General features: G+C 37.7%; 2 protein-coding genes and 1 pseudogene across 3 annotated transcripts in view; 2 read left to right on the top strand and 1 right to left on the bottom strand.

Annotated features, from left to right (window-relative positions):
- The window catches only part of LOC110059139 (ADP-dependent glucokinase-like), a 36,144-nt gene that overhangs the window by 172 nt on the left and 15,841 nt on the right, over window positions 1-20,131 (top strand). Inside the window, exon 1 of the mRNA XM_089289636.1 lies at window positions 1-304. This exon is cut by the window's left edge and continues 172 nt beyond it. Coding sequence (XP_089145762.1) covers window positions 1-304 — 304 coding nt within the window. The remainder of the gene's footprint in view (window positions 305-20,131) is intronic.
- On the top strand, window positions 184-17,720 carry LOC110059128 (uncharacterized; annotated as a pseudogene). Its single transcript, XR_016207013.1, has 11 exons — window positions 184-304; window positions 11,292-12,381; window positions 12,648-12,657; window positions 12,854-13,192; window positions 13,519-13,709; window positions 14,077-14,620; window positions 15,014-15,449; window positions 15,630-15,792; window positions 16,012-16,160; window positions 16,344-16,535; window positions 17,037-17,720. The product of XR_016207013.1 is annotated as an uncharacterized LOC110059128 (transcript).
- LOC149112002 (uncharacterized) lies at window positions 18,131-18,747 on the bottom strand. The gene is made up of 2 exons (XM_089289637.1): window positions 18,509-18,747; window positions 18,131-18,409 (listed from the first exon to the last, which is right to left on the bottom strand). Exons 1-2 carry the CDS (start codon window positions 18,745-18,747, stop codon window positions 18,160-18,162), a joined length of 489 nt encoding a protein of 162 aa, XP_089145763.1. The 3' UTR covers window positions 18,131-18,159.

Genomic DNA, 20,131 nt, shown 5'->3' with positions numbered 1-20,131 from the left:
CAGTCGCCATTGTAGTTGTTGTGGCAGGATATCTTTACTACCGGAACATGGCAAGTCAAGATCAACGTATTCAAGCAGTTTTGGACGGACTGAAATCTTTGGAACAGGAAAATCCAGTTGTTGGGTCACCTAAAGTGGCTACCTGTTTTGAAGCAACTATGGATTATTTCGTTGACTCTGTGGGGTTGTTAGAAGCACTGAAACTTGAACCTCCCCGGGAAGCAATACCTCATGACGTTGTGAAAACCGAAAAGGAACTTCTGGAAACATTTGCTTTCTTTTTCAATCACAGCGCAGCTTCATCGTAAGTATCATATGTATAAAGCTTAGTAAGCTTGTCTCCGCAACTTGTAGCACAGGCTGACCACCCTATGTGTTCATGGTTAATAATTGTTTATATGGAACGAACAGAATCTATGAGGGTTATGAAAAAAGCTCTGAAAATTGCATATCTAAATTACATCTCGGTTTGAACATCCCAATAAAGTTAAGTGAAAGGTTAATTGAGTTGTGTGGTGTTTTTTTGCCTTCCTGGGCCATCTGAAGCGTTTTTTTTTTTATGAAATTACTTTTGGTCGGATACCAGTAAGACAAGAGAGGGAGACAAGGCTTGCAATTTGGCGCCCGCCAGCCGCGACCTCCTCCACTTCAAACTGGAATTAACGCCAAAATACTGAAAATCTCACCTGAATGGTGATGGTTGTTGATTGATGAGATTTTTCTCTATCTCTTCACTGAATGTGAGCTTCATCCCTCAAACATTTTTCGAGAAAATAGATGCTGAAATCACGAAAACAGCTTTCTCAATATGATTGGTGCCAAACTCAGCGACTAAAGGAATTCAAGGCATGCACACCGTTTCAAATCTACCAATCAGCGACTGGCATTGCGTTAGGCTGCCGTAACTCTTTCCGGAATCCGACCAAAAGTAATTTTGTATAAAAACGCTTCAGACGACCCAGGAAGGCGAAAAACAACCACACTTGAGTCGATTAACGTTCCATTTACTTTATTGGGAGATTCAGACCGAGATGTAATTTAGATATGCAATTTTCAGATTCTGTTCGTTTCATATAAACAATAATTATTATTAACCACAAACACATAGGGTGGTCTGCCTGTGCTTGTAGCTATAAATTACTAAGGGTATGTTACTGCTAGTGAGTTATGCATCAGTCAATGAAAATCCTGGCACTCCGATCCTGCGACCCCGTGTACATAGCTGGGAATTTAATAAACATTTACCGAGTGTTAAAAGACGGCTTATTACCCGCCCCCGTAGTTAAGAGGTCTATTAGGTTACCGTATACCTTCAGATCAGCAATTTTCTTCAAAATTTGGATTTTTGATTCAAAGTAATGGTCAAAGAGTAATCTCTAATTTCTGAAAAAAATAATTGAAAAAGACGAAATATTGGTGGAGAAATGGAGGTTTTGTGTTATGGCCAGAAGTAAAAGTTTCCCTCTTGATTGACAGCCATACAATGTGTATGCAATCAACCAAGACGACTTTTGTGGGAATATATATGACTTATACAGATGTCATAAACTGGCTATGCAGTTGATCAGCATTGTTGTTCTCACTGATTACCAGGCATTTTTCGTATTAGGTGTAATTCTATCAAGTTTATATAAGTAACCATGGACCACGGAAAACTCCTTGGACCAGTTTGAAAAAGTGAAAATAGCGAAGAACGAGTGAAAGTGCATCAATGAGTGAAGAAGCAAAAGTTGGCCTCGGGGATGAAAGCTATCATATCAAGCAGGCAAAAAAATCGAGTTCAGAAAGGAGATTTAGGTTGTGGAAAAAAAATTGGGGAACTTGACAGCGATAACAGCGATGTTGAAAGAGACTCTTCTGATGAGTCTGATACTGACGAATCATTGGACTTATTGGAATATTATCCAGTGTTTCCGCTAGAGTGCGCCATTGCTGGAATCCCACGTTACAATCAGAGATGACCCCCAGAAAAACGAAAAAGGACCAATTTGACCCTTTTGTTTTACAAGACTGCAGGCTTAACACAAGCATAATATTTCAAAAGCCATCCCAGGGCTCGAAATTGTGATTGATATGGGCGCCAATGCAACTAACATTTCATCCTTGGCGACCAAAATTCTGGTTTAGTCACCATAATATGGCATAATGGCGACTACATTTCTCTGTGTTGACGATCAATAACGGTTATTTTCTCACACATTATGCCCTTCTAGAAAATCATATTGAAAGATCTCTAAAACATTCAACATAAGAAAAGAAGTCAATCCGCCCTTTTGCTTTGCGGTATTGATTCTTCTCACATCGTAAAACTTCCAAATGGCTGACCGTGTTTGAAATCGCCCTATAATGCATTGCAAACCCTTGATCATGGACTGCGTTATGTATGCCTAAGGATTGTTCTCTTGTAATGCACGGATCCTTCATACTAGTATCTGATTCCAAAGAAACTTTATTGAGTAGAAATGTTTCAAAAAGCACTTACTATTAAATTTTATCATAGATCCTAATAAACTGCTTTATTTTCCTTGGTACCCTGATGCATTTTTTTCCTTCTGTAGCTTACAATTTATTGGTCCCTTTCCTAAAACATAGGCATGCAAGGCGTGCAAGAATTGGTTTTTTTGTGAACTATAAGTCTCGGAGATAAGAGCATTCATGGAACTGTTCACAGTAATGATTTGGTTGATTTGACAAGTTTTTTTGGTTGCGATGTACAGCAGGAAAGAAACTGAGAGTTTATGACGTATATACGATGTTACATCGGTAATGGTAAGATAACTAAATAGTAAGCCATAAAATGTTTGACTGAACAAACTACAGTAATCTGACACGTCTCCAGATTAATGTAGATACCATCTTATTTTCTAACAGGCAATTTGATTCGTTCTTTAATACAACCCACAATGTGATTGGTCTGACACGCGCACATGCATAACTCTCTCCCTCACTGATCATGTAGCCTTTCCCCGGGGGGGGGGGGGGGGACTCCCTTATATGGGCTATATAGGTCTGTGTGGCCCCAAAGGGTATGGTTTTTCAGCCGGATTGGTCATAAATAGGGTATCGATTTTAGCTGATTTTGGTCATAAATAGGGTATGGTTTTTGCACTCTAGCCTTGATATGGGTATGCTTTAAGAAGAAGCCACTTTTTCATCATTATCGAAAAGAAAATCAACAAAAGCCCTTCACAAATTTATATCTTTATGGTAATTTAACATTGGTTTGAACTAGGGAGCTAATTATAACACAGGTCTGAAACAGGGTTTTGATTTAAGGGTCAGGTCGTAAATAGGGTTTCGAATTTTTGGTCAGGTCATAAATAGGGTAAGGAATATCACAGATTTTGGTCATAAATAGGGTAAGGGTTTTGGGAAGCGGGCCGCACACCCCCACCCGATTTTTCTGGGAGTACCCCCTCGGGAGCCCTTCCAGGCCCCAGGAGGAATTTTTGCTCAAAAATACTCAAGTTAAGGGAACTTTTCGCATTTTATATGAATCGTAAGTTTACCCTTTTTACACAACACAACGCAACAACACTACTTCACCGAAAATTGAAAGAAAGAGAAAAAAAACCTATCTGACACATTGAAAGTCTGATTTAATTAAATTGCACTTTAACTTGGTGCCACAGAGTCTTCAAAGAACATTTGAACAGTTTTCATACTTTTTACCTTTAAAATATCGGACTGAAAAGAATGTCATAAAATGCCCATCAAATAAAATATTAAACTGCTACTGCAGAGATGTAAAAACCGTCCAGAAATGAAAGCTTCTTTTTTGTTTAATATCCAGGGAACAATAGCTGATAATGTGTCAGCTCTAATTGAATTTACCCCTTACAAAAACAAAAGTGTTAAGTTACCATTTGTAACTAAAGATAGCAAACATCTCGTGGGACCAAGTGGTGACGATTCGTCAGCTCTAATTGAATTTACTCTCTTGTGAAAAACAAGAGTGTCAAATTACCCTTTGTAACTAAAAAATAAAAATATCTCATTATATTTGCATGCAACAAGAACAAAACAATCATTACCTGCACTTACTATGGTAAACGTTAGAACTGTTTCAAATCTAAATAGCCTCATCTCCTCTAAAACATGTACTAAGAACTAGAAGTGACGATTCGTGACCTCTAATTGAATTTACTCCTTGTGAAAAACAAAAGTATCAAGTTACCTTTGTAACTAAAGATAAAAGTATCTCGTGCCATTTGCATACCACTTACTCATGAACTGTTTCAAAACTCAAGGCTCATCTCGTTCATAATTAGCCACCATTACACTGAACATTATGCACTCTAAATTAACTCAATGTATGTATGTAACTGTCACACTCCACTCCAAACCGGACTAAAAATCACAAACCGGCAACATACACATTGGTCTTTATGTTTCAATTACCAAAGTCCTTGTGTTTAATACAATAAAACGCTTAAGACTTCACATACCTCACTTAAATTATCTTGAACAAAAATAATTTCCTTTTTCTTCAACTGCAATTCGTGTTGGTTATTAATGTGAACAAGCGAAAACCCTGATAACACTGAAGAGAAAATATTTAGTTTCGTTAAAACGTATCTTCTCATTCCAGTAGTAAACAAGACTCAACCAAGATTAACAAGTAAACAAGATTAAAATTGTAAAATCGTCACAAAATATGTTTTTGTTCTGTTGACCAAAAATTAATTGTAGTCTCTTTGCTTTTCACACTGACACTTACCAGTGGATGCTGAAGTTAACGACACGCCTGGAACACTCATTACGAACTCTGCAGCAATACTTAGGTTTCAATATACAACATGCAAATGATTTGAACCTGGTCACAACCTCTTCATATTCCCAGTAGTGCATTCCACTCGCCTAAAATACAATTGATCCTATCATAGAAACCACTTCAACTTGTTTTTCATTCACATCTTAAACCTAGTAACAGAGCGGCTCAAGACTCAATTCAAGAACTTATCTAGTGGGAAAAGCTCACTCTTCATCGCATGCTCGTAGTTATATGCCAAACACTATGTTTCTTTGACTGTTTATCCAGTTGCAAATAATTATCAAACTCGCCGACATAATCCTCAGCCTAACCCACAGAAAATGTCAAAGTAAGCCCAATATATGAATACTTCCTCCTCTTTTATAGAAGCCAGAGAATAAATATGGCCATTCTGGACTGTATCGGGATCGAATCTTCTCACAAACCATTTACCTTTACAACAAGAAATTTGATTGACTGTTTATAGTAGATCCAATCTGATTGGTGTGACATACATACATCTCTCACTCACTCACCCATTGATCCGTAACATACCCGACACGCCGACTAAGAGGTATTTTTTTTACAAAAAAATAACTCAAAAATTGGCCCCTAAAAAAGATCTTCTGGGGCCACTTTGGCCCTCAAGTAAAATGTTCTGGTTGAAACACTGTTATCCATGCACAGTTCTTTTGTTTTGTTTTGTTTTTCTGCTGAGCCACTCTAGCGTTCGTATCCTTTTTTGTCTTCCCCATTTTGCCAGACCAGCTTCAAGAAAAACAAGCCACAGAAAAATCATATCTCCACCTTGAGGGAATTGCAAAGCACAAGGGTTTTTTTGAGATTTCACAAGTTAATTTCACCAGGAGTTATGGGCGGTGCCTACTAAATCCAAAGGTTTTTGCACCAGGTTAGTACCATGTGGAAAAAGTAGATCTTTGCGAGGACTATTGGAATCCATAAAGAAAACTGGGTGTAACCACGCATTTTTTCGAGATAATTAGCTTTGAATCTCAAAAAAATACTGACATCGGCATTTTTTCTGAAGAAAAAGAAGAAAAGGACAGTTCTTCACAGATTTCGTTAGAATGTGCCTTTACATACAGAAAAGCAAACACATTTATAAGGATCTTAAAACTGCATGGTAAATGGTAACATAAAAATCCTTTTTGGTATGTTTTTCACAAAAAAATTGTTGCAACCGCGCTTTTAGCGTCTCTGACAGCCTTCCTCTGGTTCAGCTAAAACACAATCAAGATACCTTTTGTTCACAACCAGAAACTAATCACATGTTGAATAGGCTTGCCACTTCCATTTTGTGACATAAAATGCAGGGGTGACCACGCGTTTGTTTAAAGTACTGTTATTCATCTTTTTTGAAAACTTTTATGGGGCGCATTATATTTTTTCCTGTCACCTGCCCAGTATGTAAAACATTTGCGTATTTCACACTTGTTTTGTGCATGCACTATGCCATTGATGGGAACGTGTTTACAGTTGGATTTCAGTTTAATTTTTGTCAGATAATAGCTAGTTTTTCAGCTGGGGGACATTAACAGTGAGTGGTTAGCAATATGCTGCTCTTCTCCCCCTGGGTTAAGTACAGGCTCATTAAACTTGATTTGGTCACAGTAGGAAAATCTTGCTTTCAATTTAGTTGTGTACTTGGTAGCGTAGTTGATTGCGTCAATGTAAACCTCAGTGCACGTGTGGTGCTTAAACCATGCCTTGTGTAATGTGCAGAACGTGTTCGCTGTAACAAAAGGAGGCACCTTCCTTAATGGGAGTAAACTTTCCAAGCACTGATTGGCTCAGTTATCTGAGAACCTAGTGGAAGGTGTTTGTGGGTGGAGTTTGTCTGCGAAGCAAGAGTTTTTTTCTTAGCGCTGTTTTCTTATGAATAAATTTTTTCGTTTGATGCAGACGTTTTAAAAGAGGTACAACTCAAAAGGTTTTTTTTCGATTGCCCTCAAATTTGGACAGTAGCTAGTTTAACTTATAAGCAACAAGAAGTTGTCTGCAAATTGTTTAATTCGAAATACAATGTATTTTTTCTCCGAGAGCAATTTTTGTACAATCACCTCACATTTTTTAAATGCTATTTTGAAAATGTTTTATAACTTTTTACTGCAAATGAATATGGCGAAATGCAGACGTGTTTTTTTAGTGCTTTGGTTCCTGAAACTGAGGAAAAAATAAATTAGCAAAAAACAAAATTCTCTTTGACTTGTAGCTTTTAAATGGTGATTCAGGCGCTTGCATTCAGTGGTTGTGAAAAATTCGGCATTTCATTTTATTTTAAAATTCTTGGTATAGTTTGATAGCCAGCTCTGTAAGCTTTAATTTGAGATAGGGGTTTAGGTATCTACAACTTAAACCGGATGCGCCACACAGGGTGAGATGAAATTCAGAAACTCTGCTTGCCCTTCAGGCAAGCTGTAATTTCATTTTACTAGCCCAAATCTCTGAGGAGTTAGCCCAAAATTATTTTATTTAATAAGGATAATTAAATCAACTTAATATGCAAAAATAATGTTAATTAATAATACAGAGCTTAGATGAACTAATTCGCTTTGATTTCCCCTTTGAATTAAACCTTATACAATAAAACATTTAGAACACTCAATGAGTAGTTTCAGAAAGTATCCAAACCCCCACTGGTTTTTTCTTCCAGTTTGACCCCAACCCCTTCCCCAGGATTTTCTGTTCCAGGGGGCTTCAACTTGAGTTATTGTATTGTATTGTAAGTAGTGTAAGTGATTGTATTGTATTGTAAGTAATGTATGTACTGCGTTGTAAATTACATTGAGTACGAAGTATTATAAATAATGTAAGTATATCTATTAGTCTTGTAAGTAACATAGCTGTGTAAGTATTGTAAACAGTGTGTGTAACAATGCATAATAATAATAATAATAATAATGATAATAAAAAGGAAACAAAACCTACGTTCTACAACGAGGCGAATAAGATTGTTGAGGCTTCAAACTGGTGAACTAGCTATGTAGTCGTGGATTTTAATAAAAACACAGCTCGCCGGAGGTCGTAGTCCGGCCGTGTTCCTCAATGACCATTCCAAATACAGAATTGTTTTGTTCTTTGAGCTTCGTCTTTGAGGAACAAAATATATCTAAATTACAAACTTAGAATGGATCAAGCATTTATAAATATATGAGGAAAGTGAAACAAACGATTAAGATTCGACTGTATAGTTACCGACGGAGATTGTCGTGCTGAAAGAAGAATGTGCTTCTCAGTCAACCGAAACGCAAACCAATAAGTCGAGGACTCCCAGGTTATTAGCATAGCGAAATAGACATTTCATTCAAAATAACAGCCAAGTAGAAATGTGTTCATTTAACTGATTCTATACTGAACCTCTCTTTTCAAGATCTTGTCAAAGGATTTTCCATGATTTACTAGTATGAAATGTGCAAATTTATGTAGCTTGTGTTCATACAAAACAATTGACTGTGCATATACTACGGTCGGTCGACAATAACGAAGTGAAAAGTTTCCTTACCTTCAGATATTGTTTTCTGACATCTCTGCTTATCTCTTATGTTAAAACTATTTTAACTTGTATTTTGGGGGAAAGTAATGTTTGAATCCAAACATGATTTGATGCTCCGAAATCTGCACGTTCCGTAAAGTCAAATATCCAACTCTTTGTGTTCATTGACATCTTCATAACTCTTTAAGAGCTGTAAGTTAACTCTTCAGTCATTATTTGTACGTTCATAACCCAAATGGACTGGCAAATTGTCGATCCTGGCTTAAATATAATATACAACATGGTGATCTCGACTAGTGACCCACACTTCAGAATGGAAAAAATATATAATTATACATCGCAGCCGTCCAAATCGTAGCTACAGTAGAATTGAATTCGAATTTTAATGCTAGATGATACAGTTCTTTCAGTTAAAAGTATTGTCCAGTTTGATAAAAATTAATATGAATCACCAGTAACCCAAAGATGTTTTTACTAAACTCAAAGCTCAGTCAAAAGTCTCTTCAGTGGTTTAGCACGGTTCCCGAAGTGATGTCACTAATAACCCGACCCAGATCCCACTTTGCGTGGTCGTGAACATAGAAATTACGTGTTTAAATGCCTGTAGAAACTCAGGGATTTTATCAATCACGATAATTTTTTCGCTGAAGTAATCAGGGAAACCAGTAGATTTTATTAAAGAAAAAAATTTGGGGGGTGGTTAGTGGCACTTTAAGCTCTTTTAAATAACCTAGTTAACTTATTCATAGTCAAAACAACGTATTGAATTACTTTACACATGTAGTTATAGCGGCAAAGTAAAGCTGTCAAGCAACATGTTTTTCAAAACACCTGTTTGCCAAAGATCGCTGAAATTTTTCTTTCAGGAAAGGAATACATCAATTAAGTCATATGCTTTGTCTTTGCAGTTTTTAAATGATAATAAGTTTATTTTATGCCTTCATGTTTTTAATTTGTCACATGTTTCAATAACTTTAATCTTATGGTAACCTGAATAACCTTAAGGTTACCGTATACCTTCCCCAAAGCACTTAAAAAAATGTCTGCGTTTTGTCATATTCAATTGCAGTAAAAAGTTACAGAACATTTTTGAAATAGGATTAAAAAAATGTAGAGCGATCGTACAAAAATCACTCTCGAAGAAAAAAGATTTCAAAATTAACAGTTCGCAGACGCGTTTTTGTAGTTTATATTGTTAAACTAGCTACTGTCCAAATATGAGGGCAATTGAACAAATTCCCTTTGAGTTATAACTTTTTAAAGTGTCTGCTTCAAGCAAAAACATTTATTTGAGAAAACAGCGCTATGAAAAATCTTTTGCTTTGCAAGCAAGCTCCACCCATAAACACCTTCAACTGGGTTCTCAGATAACTGAGCCAATCAGTGCAGGGAAAGTTTACTACCGTTATCCTCCTGGTGAAATTTATGCGTAAATCTCCAAAAAACCTTGTCTGCAATGCGCTCAAGGTGCCGAAGGTGGAGGGATAATTTTTCTGTGGCTTGGTTTTTCTTGAAGTTGATCTCTGGCATAATGAAGGAGATGAAAAAGGATACGAACTTTTGAATGGCTGGGTGAAGAAAACAAATTAAACAACTGTGCATGGATAATATTTCAATGGGTCTCAATGAGTCCAATGATTCGTTGATATCAGATTCATCGGAGTCTCTGTCAACATCCCTGTTATTGCTGTCAAGTTCCAAATTTTTACAGAACCTTTCTTTCTCTTACCTTGATTTTTTTGCTGGCCTTATATGATAGCTATAGCTTAATCCATGTGGCGAACTTTTGCTTCTTCACTCATTGATGTATTTTCATTCGTTCTTCACTGTTTTCGCTTTTTTGAACTGGTCCATGTTTTTAACGTGGTCTATGTTTACTTATAACTTAATAGACTTACACCTAATACATGTACCAAAAATGCTTGGTAGTCAGAACAACAGTGCTGATCAATTAAGTATCTGTATCTAGGTAATTTCTGTGAAAATCTTCTTGGTTGATTGGATATGTGCCATAGGGCTGTCAATCAAGAGACAAACTTTTACTTCCAGCGAAAATGTAAAACCACCATTTCTCCGCCAATATTTACTCTTTTTCAAAACATTTTTTCAGGAAATAGAGATTATTCTTCGACCACTACGTTGACCCAAAAATCCAAATTTGAAGAAAATTGCCGACCTGAAGGTATACTGTTACCTGAAAAGCCCCATGTGGTGGAGGCATTCGAACTCCAGGACCAGGTAAATCAAAAGCTGCCTCGTGTCCCTTGTTTAGTGCGAAGGTATCCATGGCCAAACCAAACAAGTGTAATGCAAACGTAACGCTAGATCAAGTAAACAGGATACATTTTTACTTCCATTAATTTTAAGAAGAATTATGGCATTAACTCTGCACTGCTGCAAATCAGAGTTGACCAAATCATTAACATGGTTGCTAAGTACAGTCCAAAATCCTTGATGGCAAATTTGATGTCGTGCTTGCACATTGCAACAAAGTATTGCATCCATCCCATCATTACCTCTTGGGTGTGAAGTGGCAGAATCTGGTCTATGTGGGCTCAGCTCTTCCCTTTTGGGCTCTGTTCTCCCCCATATGTCTTCTATTCCATGGTTGACATGGTGAAGTGGATCCTCCTCAGTCCCTACCATGTGTCAGATCTCCTGCAATACTTAGATGACTTCCCTCCCAACTTTAACCAATGTGCTCTAAACCTGGCAACTTCTGTGGCAGTTTGTAAATGATTAGGCCTCCCCCTTCACCCCAACAAGTGTGTAGGTCCTTCATCTTGACGTGTGGTCTTAGGTATCGAATTGGACTCTGTGGCTCGGGGGGCATGTCTTCCTACAGAAAAACTTCTCGCTTTGCAGGAATTAGTACATATTAATACATATTATATATTATAATATAATATGTATATTATTATTGTAGCACCCTGGCAAGACTTGTCACAACGACTTTCATAAAATTTATCATTTATTAGGTTGTTTCCGATCGAAGCATTGTGACATCAATCTTTTGCCTTACAGATAGAAGTTGGAGGGGTCTTCGTTTTCGAGGTCTACATTTTCAACGGGGTCTTCATTTTCTAGGGGTCTTCAGTCTTTGGTCTTTGTTTTCTAGACACCCTGGTCCGAGGAAGTTCAACCAGGGCTCAACACTATTAAACTTTTCAATCTTCTACCCTAGTAGCTAGTGACAACTTAGATGTTACTAGCCAAAAAATATTTACTAGCCAAACGTTGACATTGGCTAGTTCCAATTACTAGCAAGACTGGAAAGCACAACACAAGTGACAGATTCTAATCGAAAATTAGAACAGCCACCTGTGATGAACGCTGAAGCGGAATTGGACAGATCCTTTTTAGTGCAGAGTTCACTATTGGGATGGTTTAGGGGGCTGCTGTTCGCTAAGGCACTGATGCACTAAGCCATAACACCATAACGCCATAAGGTGTAAACTTTAATGTTTGTTTAAAGTGTATATGACACAATTTTTTTTTTCCGCTGATTCTGGTAGTTAATAATGTTAGAAAAATGGTGGTAGAGTTTTTAGATTGTGAGAATATTTTGAAACCCCTTTTTTTTCATTCGAAATATGCGTTACTTTCATGTTGAAATTGTCCCAGAGATCGCGCGGCCAAAATGTCACATGATTTACGTCTGTGACATCACTGTGTTTGATAAACAAACCAACATGGCTGAAGGCGAAGGGAAACACTTGAAGCATGGGGGTCGATATTGTGTGGCTGGAGCGCCGAATGGTCAAAGTTGCAAGAATACTAGTTACACACCAGGCATAACGATGCACGATTTCCTGAAAAATCCGACAGTTAGGGCGAAATGGGTTAAATTCATCCAGAGGCATCGCATGGATTTCGCTGAACCAGTTGTGAAATATACTTTGTTGTGTTCAGTTCATTTCGAGCAGAGTTGTTTTGAGAATGACCTAGCTTGGTCCATAGGATTGAAAAAGAGAAGAGACCTAGTTAAAGGTTCTATTCCTACAAGACACACTGTTCTTCCTGAAGGACCTGAAGTTTTGACTGAACGGAAAAAGCGACAAGTAAGTGAATATTTTCTGTTCACGTTGAACCTTATACAGTGGGCTTACAGTCTGTAGCTTACCGCTTCTTGAAGCATTTAAGTTTGTGCATGAAGCTGTTGAAGGATATGCCTGCCAAAAACCCCTTTTTAGAAGTCAAAGATGAAGTTCAGTTTATTTTTTTCGTGCATACTGTAGTTTTGTTTACCACGCTTCACATTCCTGTCTTCTAACAATGGTTTATTTTGTGATTATTCAACAAGACGTTTCAATGGCGGGAAAGAAAAATTAACATGACAGTGGACTAAGCTTGATAAGAACAGGGTGTTGTATCGTGAAGCTCGCGATCTGTAAATTTTGAAACTTAGTATGCAGTGATATACACACCTGTGCAACAAATTTGATGTTTTTCGTTTTTAAACAGCTAAGGCGAGATGCCTTTGGAGAAAAATGGAGGCTTGGAAAAAAAGGAAACTAGGTACTGTGGAAGAAGTCACTGAAGGCATAGATTTAGTTGCCTTAGGTGGTTGCAGCGATCCAACTTAGTCAGATGCTATTACTACGTCTAGCATTCAAACAGAAACAGCTTCAACTGCCAGCAATACCACCATTGCCATGGACATGACAACCCCAAGCGCAAGCCCAACCTCAAGCACTACTGCCACTGCCTCTGACATGGTTATAACTACCTGCACCACCCCTCTCACTACAGCAAATCCTGTGTGCACCCCATCTCCAGCAGTGACGCCAAGGTTATCTGTGAGTAGCAACTCTTGTGGGAGTGACTGTGCACATAAAAGGAAATACAGAAGTCTACAAAAGACCAATGGGTGCCTGAGAAGAAAAATCACAGAACTGAAGCAGAATGTCAGAGAATTAAAAAGTGTGAGTACAACGTAAAAATATTGTATTCTTTTTAACTAGTGTTAAAGAGGTTGTTCTATCCAATGTTATTATTAATAGTTAATCACTGCTTGTACATGTATGTGTCAACCAAGACTGTTATAAATACCAGTCAATAAGTCCTGAGTCATTCCTGAAACCTTGCTACAAGCAAGTGATAATCAAAATATAGAATCATTATCAATGGCTACTTTTATGTTCATATCATCAAATAATTGTTTTCCAGGACAGAGCTGTAGGGTTTATGAAAGCAATATACAATGCAGTCCAATCCCTTTCCTTTCTTTTTTTTTTTTCTGTCATAACAGAAAGTTGTTGAAAAAGCCCCAGGTGATGAAGAGAAAGATGGGCAGGAAGTACAAGAAGATTACTTTATATGGAACAGCACTGGACCTGACGATAGTTCGACTGAGAAGGACAGCAAGTGGGATCCTCAGGCAGAAGGTGATTGCACACAAGATGAGGAGGAGGAAGAGCTCTGCAGAAGAAGAAGTAGAAAATGAAATCAGGTTTGGTTAAGATTCTGTTAACAATCAGGAATTGTTAGGATTCATAGCAAAAAACTCTTACTGTATTTTTGATTGTTTTGCGTATTGAATTTTATTTTTAATGTGATTTCTAATCTTCTGCTGGAGCATTTCTTCATTCATTCAAAAGTGCTAGCAATTGCAGTAATGGGACAATATTCATACTATGCACTCTTTGTAAAGGATGTTAGAACAATACCAACATGTACAGACATGTATCTTAACATATTAAGGGGTACAGTTTTTTCTTTGGGAAAAGTCCTAGTGATGTACACGTCAAAATACAACCCTAGATTTGAATACAAGGATTGTTAAACTTTCTTTCACTTGTTTTTGCAGGATTGACCCAGATGCTCCAGCTTATGATGAGCCCAAATTTATTGTATTTTACAGCATGTTAGTCAAATTATTCACCCTGTTCTGCTTTAAATGCAAAGAAAGTGGGCCATCAGCTACAGTCAAGCAGAATGGTACAATGATCACTGTGACACAGAGTTGTCCCCAATGTCAGGATTCTTACATTTGGAAATCCCAGCCACCACCACTCGGTGGGAAATACCCTATTGGCAACATCTTGTTGAGTTTTGCAGTGTTGATGGCAGGAGCATCCATTAACAAGGTGTTGCTGGTGTTTCACCACATGGGACTCCATGTTTATTCTGCCCGCACCTTCTTCAGGCATCAGAAATCTTTCATTTTGCCCATTATCCTCCATCATTGGGAAACATACCAAGCCAACCTAGTCACAAAGATCAAGAAATTGAAAGATGTAGCATGGACTGGTGATGGTCGTTTTGATTCTGTTGGACAATCTGCTAAGTATGGCATTTACACGATGTTCTGCACAACAATAATGAAAATTGTCCACTTTGAGTTAGTTCAGGTAAGTCAGGTTCTCTTTCTTTAAATGAGGCTAAATGTTATTTAGGCAAAGTGAAAATCAAACCAATGCTGCCATTTCTCCGGGATCAGGTGGGGGAGTAGAAGTACTCTTAGTCGGTTCATGCTACAGAAACCGGGATAAGCTCCAGCCTAATGGTCCACTTGGTCCGTAACAGACTTAACCTTTACCTTTACAAGAACATACTATTGACCAAATCTGCCCAAGGTCAAATATCATTTTCCGTGACGTGGCTTGCCAGGAAGTACATGTAGTTAATACATAAACATGTAGTAAATGCTTGTAAGCCAATTTCACTTGGAAAATGATGGTATGATCTATGCATAAGAATTTGATATATATTCTTGTCTAACTGCTTTTCCTTTAATTTCTGAGGCCAATGAAACAGGTGGTAGCCAGCAGACTGAACTGGAAGGGGCAAAGAGGTGCTTTGCTTATTTACATGGGCTTGGCTTATCCATTGCCATATTTGTGTCAGACCGACACGGAGGAATAGCGAAATGGATTCGGGAGAACTGTGAAAGTACAAAACATTACTTTGAGATCTGGCATGTTGCAAGGTCAATTACCAAAAAGCTATTGCGTGCAAGTAAAGAAAAAGGTTGCAAAATTATCAAAGATTGGATGAAGGGAATACGATGACATGTGTACTGGTGTACCACATCCACAAAAGCTGGTTTTGAATCCCTCATCCTAGCAAAATGGAATTCATTTATGCGTCATGTGGCTAATAAACATACAAATCATCCTGATCCACTCTACAAACAGTGTCACCATGATGATCTTGCACCAAGAAAGTGGATAAAGATTGGTAAGCATTTTTCAGTGTGTGCTGTATAGTGCATATCATGTCAAGTCACAATACACATTGTATTGGTTTTGCATAACCATTTGAACAAGTTCCATGTAGGTTGTACAATGTTGTTGTTTTCATCAGACATTTAGTCTAGTAAATGATGATTACAAATGTATGTTTTGACGGGAACGGCAGCTTATGACAAACTCGAGAGCTTGTTGACCAAGAAGATTCTACTCAATGATATCAAAAAGCTGTCACCAGATGCCCACACCAGTTGTCTGGAAGGCTTCCATGCAACATTAAACTATTGGCACCCAAAGTTGATTTGCTACTCTTGGCTTGGATCTCTCAGCAGGTTGGTGCTGTGGTTTAGATAATCACATTGTTTACTTCTGCATCTAGTGGCACCATGGACTGTTTTTTATCTTTAGTACTTAGTACTCTATTTTGAAATCTTAATATTTTCAATGTGTCATGTTGACTTTGCATTGTAAATACAAAGCCTACTGTGCAGATAATGTTGCGCAGAAGCATGTTTATTTTATTTTTCAACATCTTCATTTTATTTTGACAGGCACATTTTGGCAAGCCTACATTTCAATGAGAATATTCACAGAGAAACACAGCTATCAAAAGAAGGGAAGGAGTATATACGGGTAACATACCCTAAATTTAAACTGGGAGAAGAAGTGGTTCGAGAGGTGGCATGCCCTCCCACTTATGGTAAGTTTTTAAAATCTTAAACTACTTTTTTTTCTGTGCTCCTCAATCACATGCTACATGTAACTCAGTTCAGTTGATGATGATGATCAAATTCACAATTTTAAAATGCTTTTCCCTTTACACTTGTAAGTCTCCATGTTTGCAACATTCAGGAAATTGTATTGGCACATTTCTTCTATTCAGGTTACGTCGACACAATGAAAAAACTATTGTTCACAATGCCAAGATCATCACTAAAGGAAATACTGGAGAGATGCACTTCAAAGGCACCTGAGCCACTTAATTGTCAATCTCCAGATAGACATAGCAAAGAAGAAGCTCTTGAGGGTTACAGTGGAAGAAAGCAAATGAAGAAAACATCATTATTTCCATCTGGTTAGCTTTTATTGTATCAATTGAAAGTGATTAAGGACAGATCTATACTAGGAGAATAATGTAGAATTTGCTATTGTCCCTCCCCCTGTGATAAACAGATCATGACAGACTTTATATAATTTTATTTTATTGCAGTATATTGTGTATTATTTGTGTTGAGATATAGAAAACAGTGTTTCTCATATGTTAGCTAAACATATATGTAAACTCTGGGATCTTGGCAGACAGTTGTGTATTTCCAGAAAATATCCATGCATCCCCACGGAACAGATTTTTCCGAGAGCCCCTTCTTCCCCCCCCCCCCTCCCCCCCAGCCCCTCTGGAAATTCCAAGTAAGCTATTCCTTTAAATTGTTTCGTCTCTCAGACCCCACAGGGAATTCCAATCCCTTCTGTGGGGGAAGTAGGGATATTTTTTGGAACTGCACATAAGAAATTCCTGAAAAAAAATCTAAGCTTTTTAAAAAATTGTAACAATGAAAGTATTTTAATTATTCTGCAGGAGAAGAGCAGTCCAATTTACAGACAGCAAGGCCAAGCAGTAAACCAAGCAGCCGCCAAATCTCAAAAAGAAATTATAAATGCTCCATATGTAAAAAGCCAGTGCATGATCATAAAGCACAATGCAAAAAATAATGATTTTTAACTTTTGACTAGTATGACATCAGACTAGCACAAATTAATTCTGATCAGTTCCTGCACAAACAAATATTTACATGTATTTCTGATTACCTGAGACCAATTCAAAACTTTGGTTGAGTTTTGTAAAATTCTAGACAAATAAGGCTCAATCTGTGATGTCCCAGGTTAACCTCTAGCTTTCAGGCCAAATCCAATGGTTTCAGGTAACCCCAAAAAAACCCATTATTTTTGTATGAAACAGACTAGCATGATCTTGTACTGGTGTTATTTGAACACCACCATTGATGTAGCCGTTAAAAGGTCTTATTTTCATGAAGGCCCATTTTGTGTAGAAATTCTACTAACATAAATTCAATAATGCAAACAGTATTCAATTCTCTTATTATTGAAACTCAATTGAGCTTGAAAGTGAATTTTCAAGTCTTTTCTGAGGACAAAACATGCACAGAGAAAGGCCAATGACCTGTCATTTTGGTATGGTATATTGTGTTGTAGTATAGTAATACATGTATTGAGCCAATAAAACTTGACAAAGAGTACGCCATGTATGGTTTCCATTTCATGTCTCACACAGAACAAATGTGAACAGGGATGATGCACTGAAGCTCCTAAAACTGTGCTATACCCCAAATAATAACATGACTAAGTTTACTATTAATTTCTGGAAGTCAGTCTCTGTCCTGAGATGTAGAATATCGTGTAAACTGTGTTGACTGGTACTTCGTTTTTATGTCGTGGTAAACACAGGCTGGAAGAGGTCTTGTGTCATCCCAACCCATGTACCCACAAAGCCACCGCGTGGTTCATCGGTATGCAACAGATCGAATGAATCTGAAAAAAAAATAGACAATTTCGACATTCCGTCCCTTTTTGAGATCTTCAAAAAAATTGCTCAGCCTGAGAACTGCACCACAACAACAAACATGAACCTAAAAATGGTTAGATTATTGTAAGTTTTGTCTTTTTTTTTAGCTCCGTGTTACTCACTCGTTTTGTGACACTCCACCGCAGTGGCGATAAGTCCCACCATCCTTATTCCTCAATAAAGGGGCTACTTGAATAAGAACTGCTTGGTTTGTTATGGCGCCATAGTCTTCATGTTGTGTTACACACTTAATATGCTCGATTGATCCATCAAAAACCATCTTTGCTGACGTACTAGTGACTTCTCGGCAGCACCGAAACTCGATTGACCCAAATAAAGTATCTGTTTGGCAGCATTCACAAGAACACCTGAATGTAAATAAAAATAACTGTCGAAACAATCCTCTTATGTTGCATACACAAACCAGTTCACATAATTTCACCTTTTATTCTTGCTCATTTACTAACCAAGAATCCACGCTCACAGTTCCATCATATCTCGCCTCCAAAATGGTTGGAGTAAGGCCATCGATGTCTCTTTCTTCCTCACTATTGTCTTCGCCACCTGAAACGTGTTCAGCAAGTGGCTCGTCTTGGTACAGAGCTATGTCGCTTTCTATCACTCCCCATTCTTCTCCAAAATCCTCACTTTCATCCATACTTTCTGAAGAATCGAAAGTCTCACTACTTTTGGAGTCGCTCGACATCACCAAATTAAACAGAGCGGGTCGAAAATTAGCAAATCACTGGCACATTTAAAGCCGTGTGCAAGAGAAATAACAAGGGGGCTTCGCGCCACAGCAATAGAGAGGTTAAGCATGACGTTTACGGCAAACGGCAAAAATGAAACTTTTGTCTTCTCTCTTCAGCTGTGTGTACAGTAGAGTGAAATTATTTGTATTTGCAATGAATAGTAGGAGACGTTATTACATATTTGTGGGCGTTATTTATGGATTAGAAGAAAAGAACTGAAAATCAGAAGTTGTCTTTGCTGTTTGCTGTCTGCCGTTAACATCATGCGTAACCTCTCTAATGTTATCAAACACAGTGACGTCACAAACACAATTCTCGTCCCCAGTTTCCCAGGACACTTGTATAGGGAAATTGGCTGTATTTCGACCATGAAAAATCATCCATTTTTTTTTTGCATTTTCAAAACATTATTTGTTTATTACATGTATGAAGGAAGGAAAATACTTAAAAAAATTTTTCTGTCATATACACTTTAATTAATTAATTTTTAATTGATCAATTAGCTATGCCGGAAGGGGGCTGGGTGGGGTAGGTATCTGAGTGCATTACGCAAAACGTGTCATACTTACGTTGCTTTCCATGATAACATGACAAAAATATATACATGGTTTTGCAAATCTCATGCCATCCTTGGGGTGCCATTCTCTTAAGAACAAAAGCAATTTGCTCGAAACGAATGCACAGATTAGTTAGCATCAAAATGGACTATATGTTAGGTGAAAGATAGATTTTATACGGGACTACCCATGAATGTTGAGGTCTTTGCCTTGTGGTAGAGCATAACATGTAAGACGCATGCGTTGAAGCGTTGCTATTGTGATAAACCCCGTTCTCAAGTCCAGATGCACACTTCTTTTATTTTTGTAATGAGTGATATCACACTCTCGTTTTGGCTGGGGATAGCAGTTATGTTTCAGGTAACATCAGTTCTCCTTTGTTAGTGTAAAGAATGCTACTGTGACTTTGTATCTTCTGGAATCTGCTGTTTTATAACTATTGTGTGTTTGCCAGGGTTGAAGTAGAGAATGGGAACATATTGCTTCTCCTTAGCAGCTTGTTTGTTTCCTCTTCTATGAAAGAGAGGGTAGCCCAAAGTTCATATTCAGCCGAAACTTTCCCGCGTTAGTTACATATAAAACTAGTAAATTTGTGACAAAAGAAACTTTGTTATTATTGCCGCAGACCCTGAAACCTCCAATTAATTTCATCAGTCGATGAGGTGACTCACTCACCGATGTGGGATATAACTTCGGTCAAGTAAAGATCTCTACCTTCAATACTTCTCGTTGAAATGCTCCTTAGTTGTATTACTCGATACATGTAACATTGTGTATTAGT

This window comes from Orbicella faveolata, unplaced genomic scaffold, assembly GCF_042242905.1.
Source record: "Orbicella faveolata isolate gen_17 unplaced genomic scaffold, um_ofav_v1 contig_2, whole genome shotgun sequence".
In the NCBI taxonomy this organism is placed as follows: Eukaryota; Metazoa; Cnidaria; class Anthozoa; order Scleractinia; family Merulinidae; genus Orbicella; species Orbicella faveolata.
Note: the sequence above shows the minus strand (reverse complement) of the source record. Positions and strands in the feature narration are given on the sequence as shown.

Bases quoted from the DNA above. Each gene is read 5' to 3' on its own strand.
- LOC149112002 (XM_089289637.1), bottom strand. From the start codon at position 18,747: ATGTCGAGCGACTCCAAAAGTAGTGAGACTTTCGATTCTTCAGAAAGT. The intron at 18,410-18,508 runs GTTAGTAAATGA...ATTTACATTCAG, and splicing joins ACTGTGAGCGTGGATTCTTG to GTGTTCTTGTGAATGCTGCC.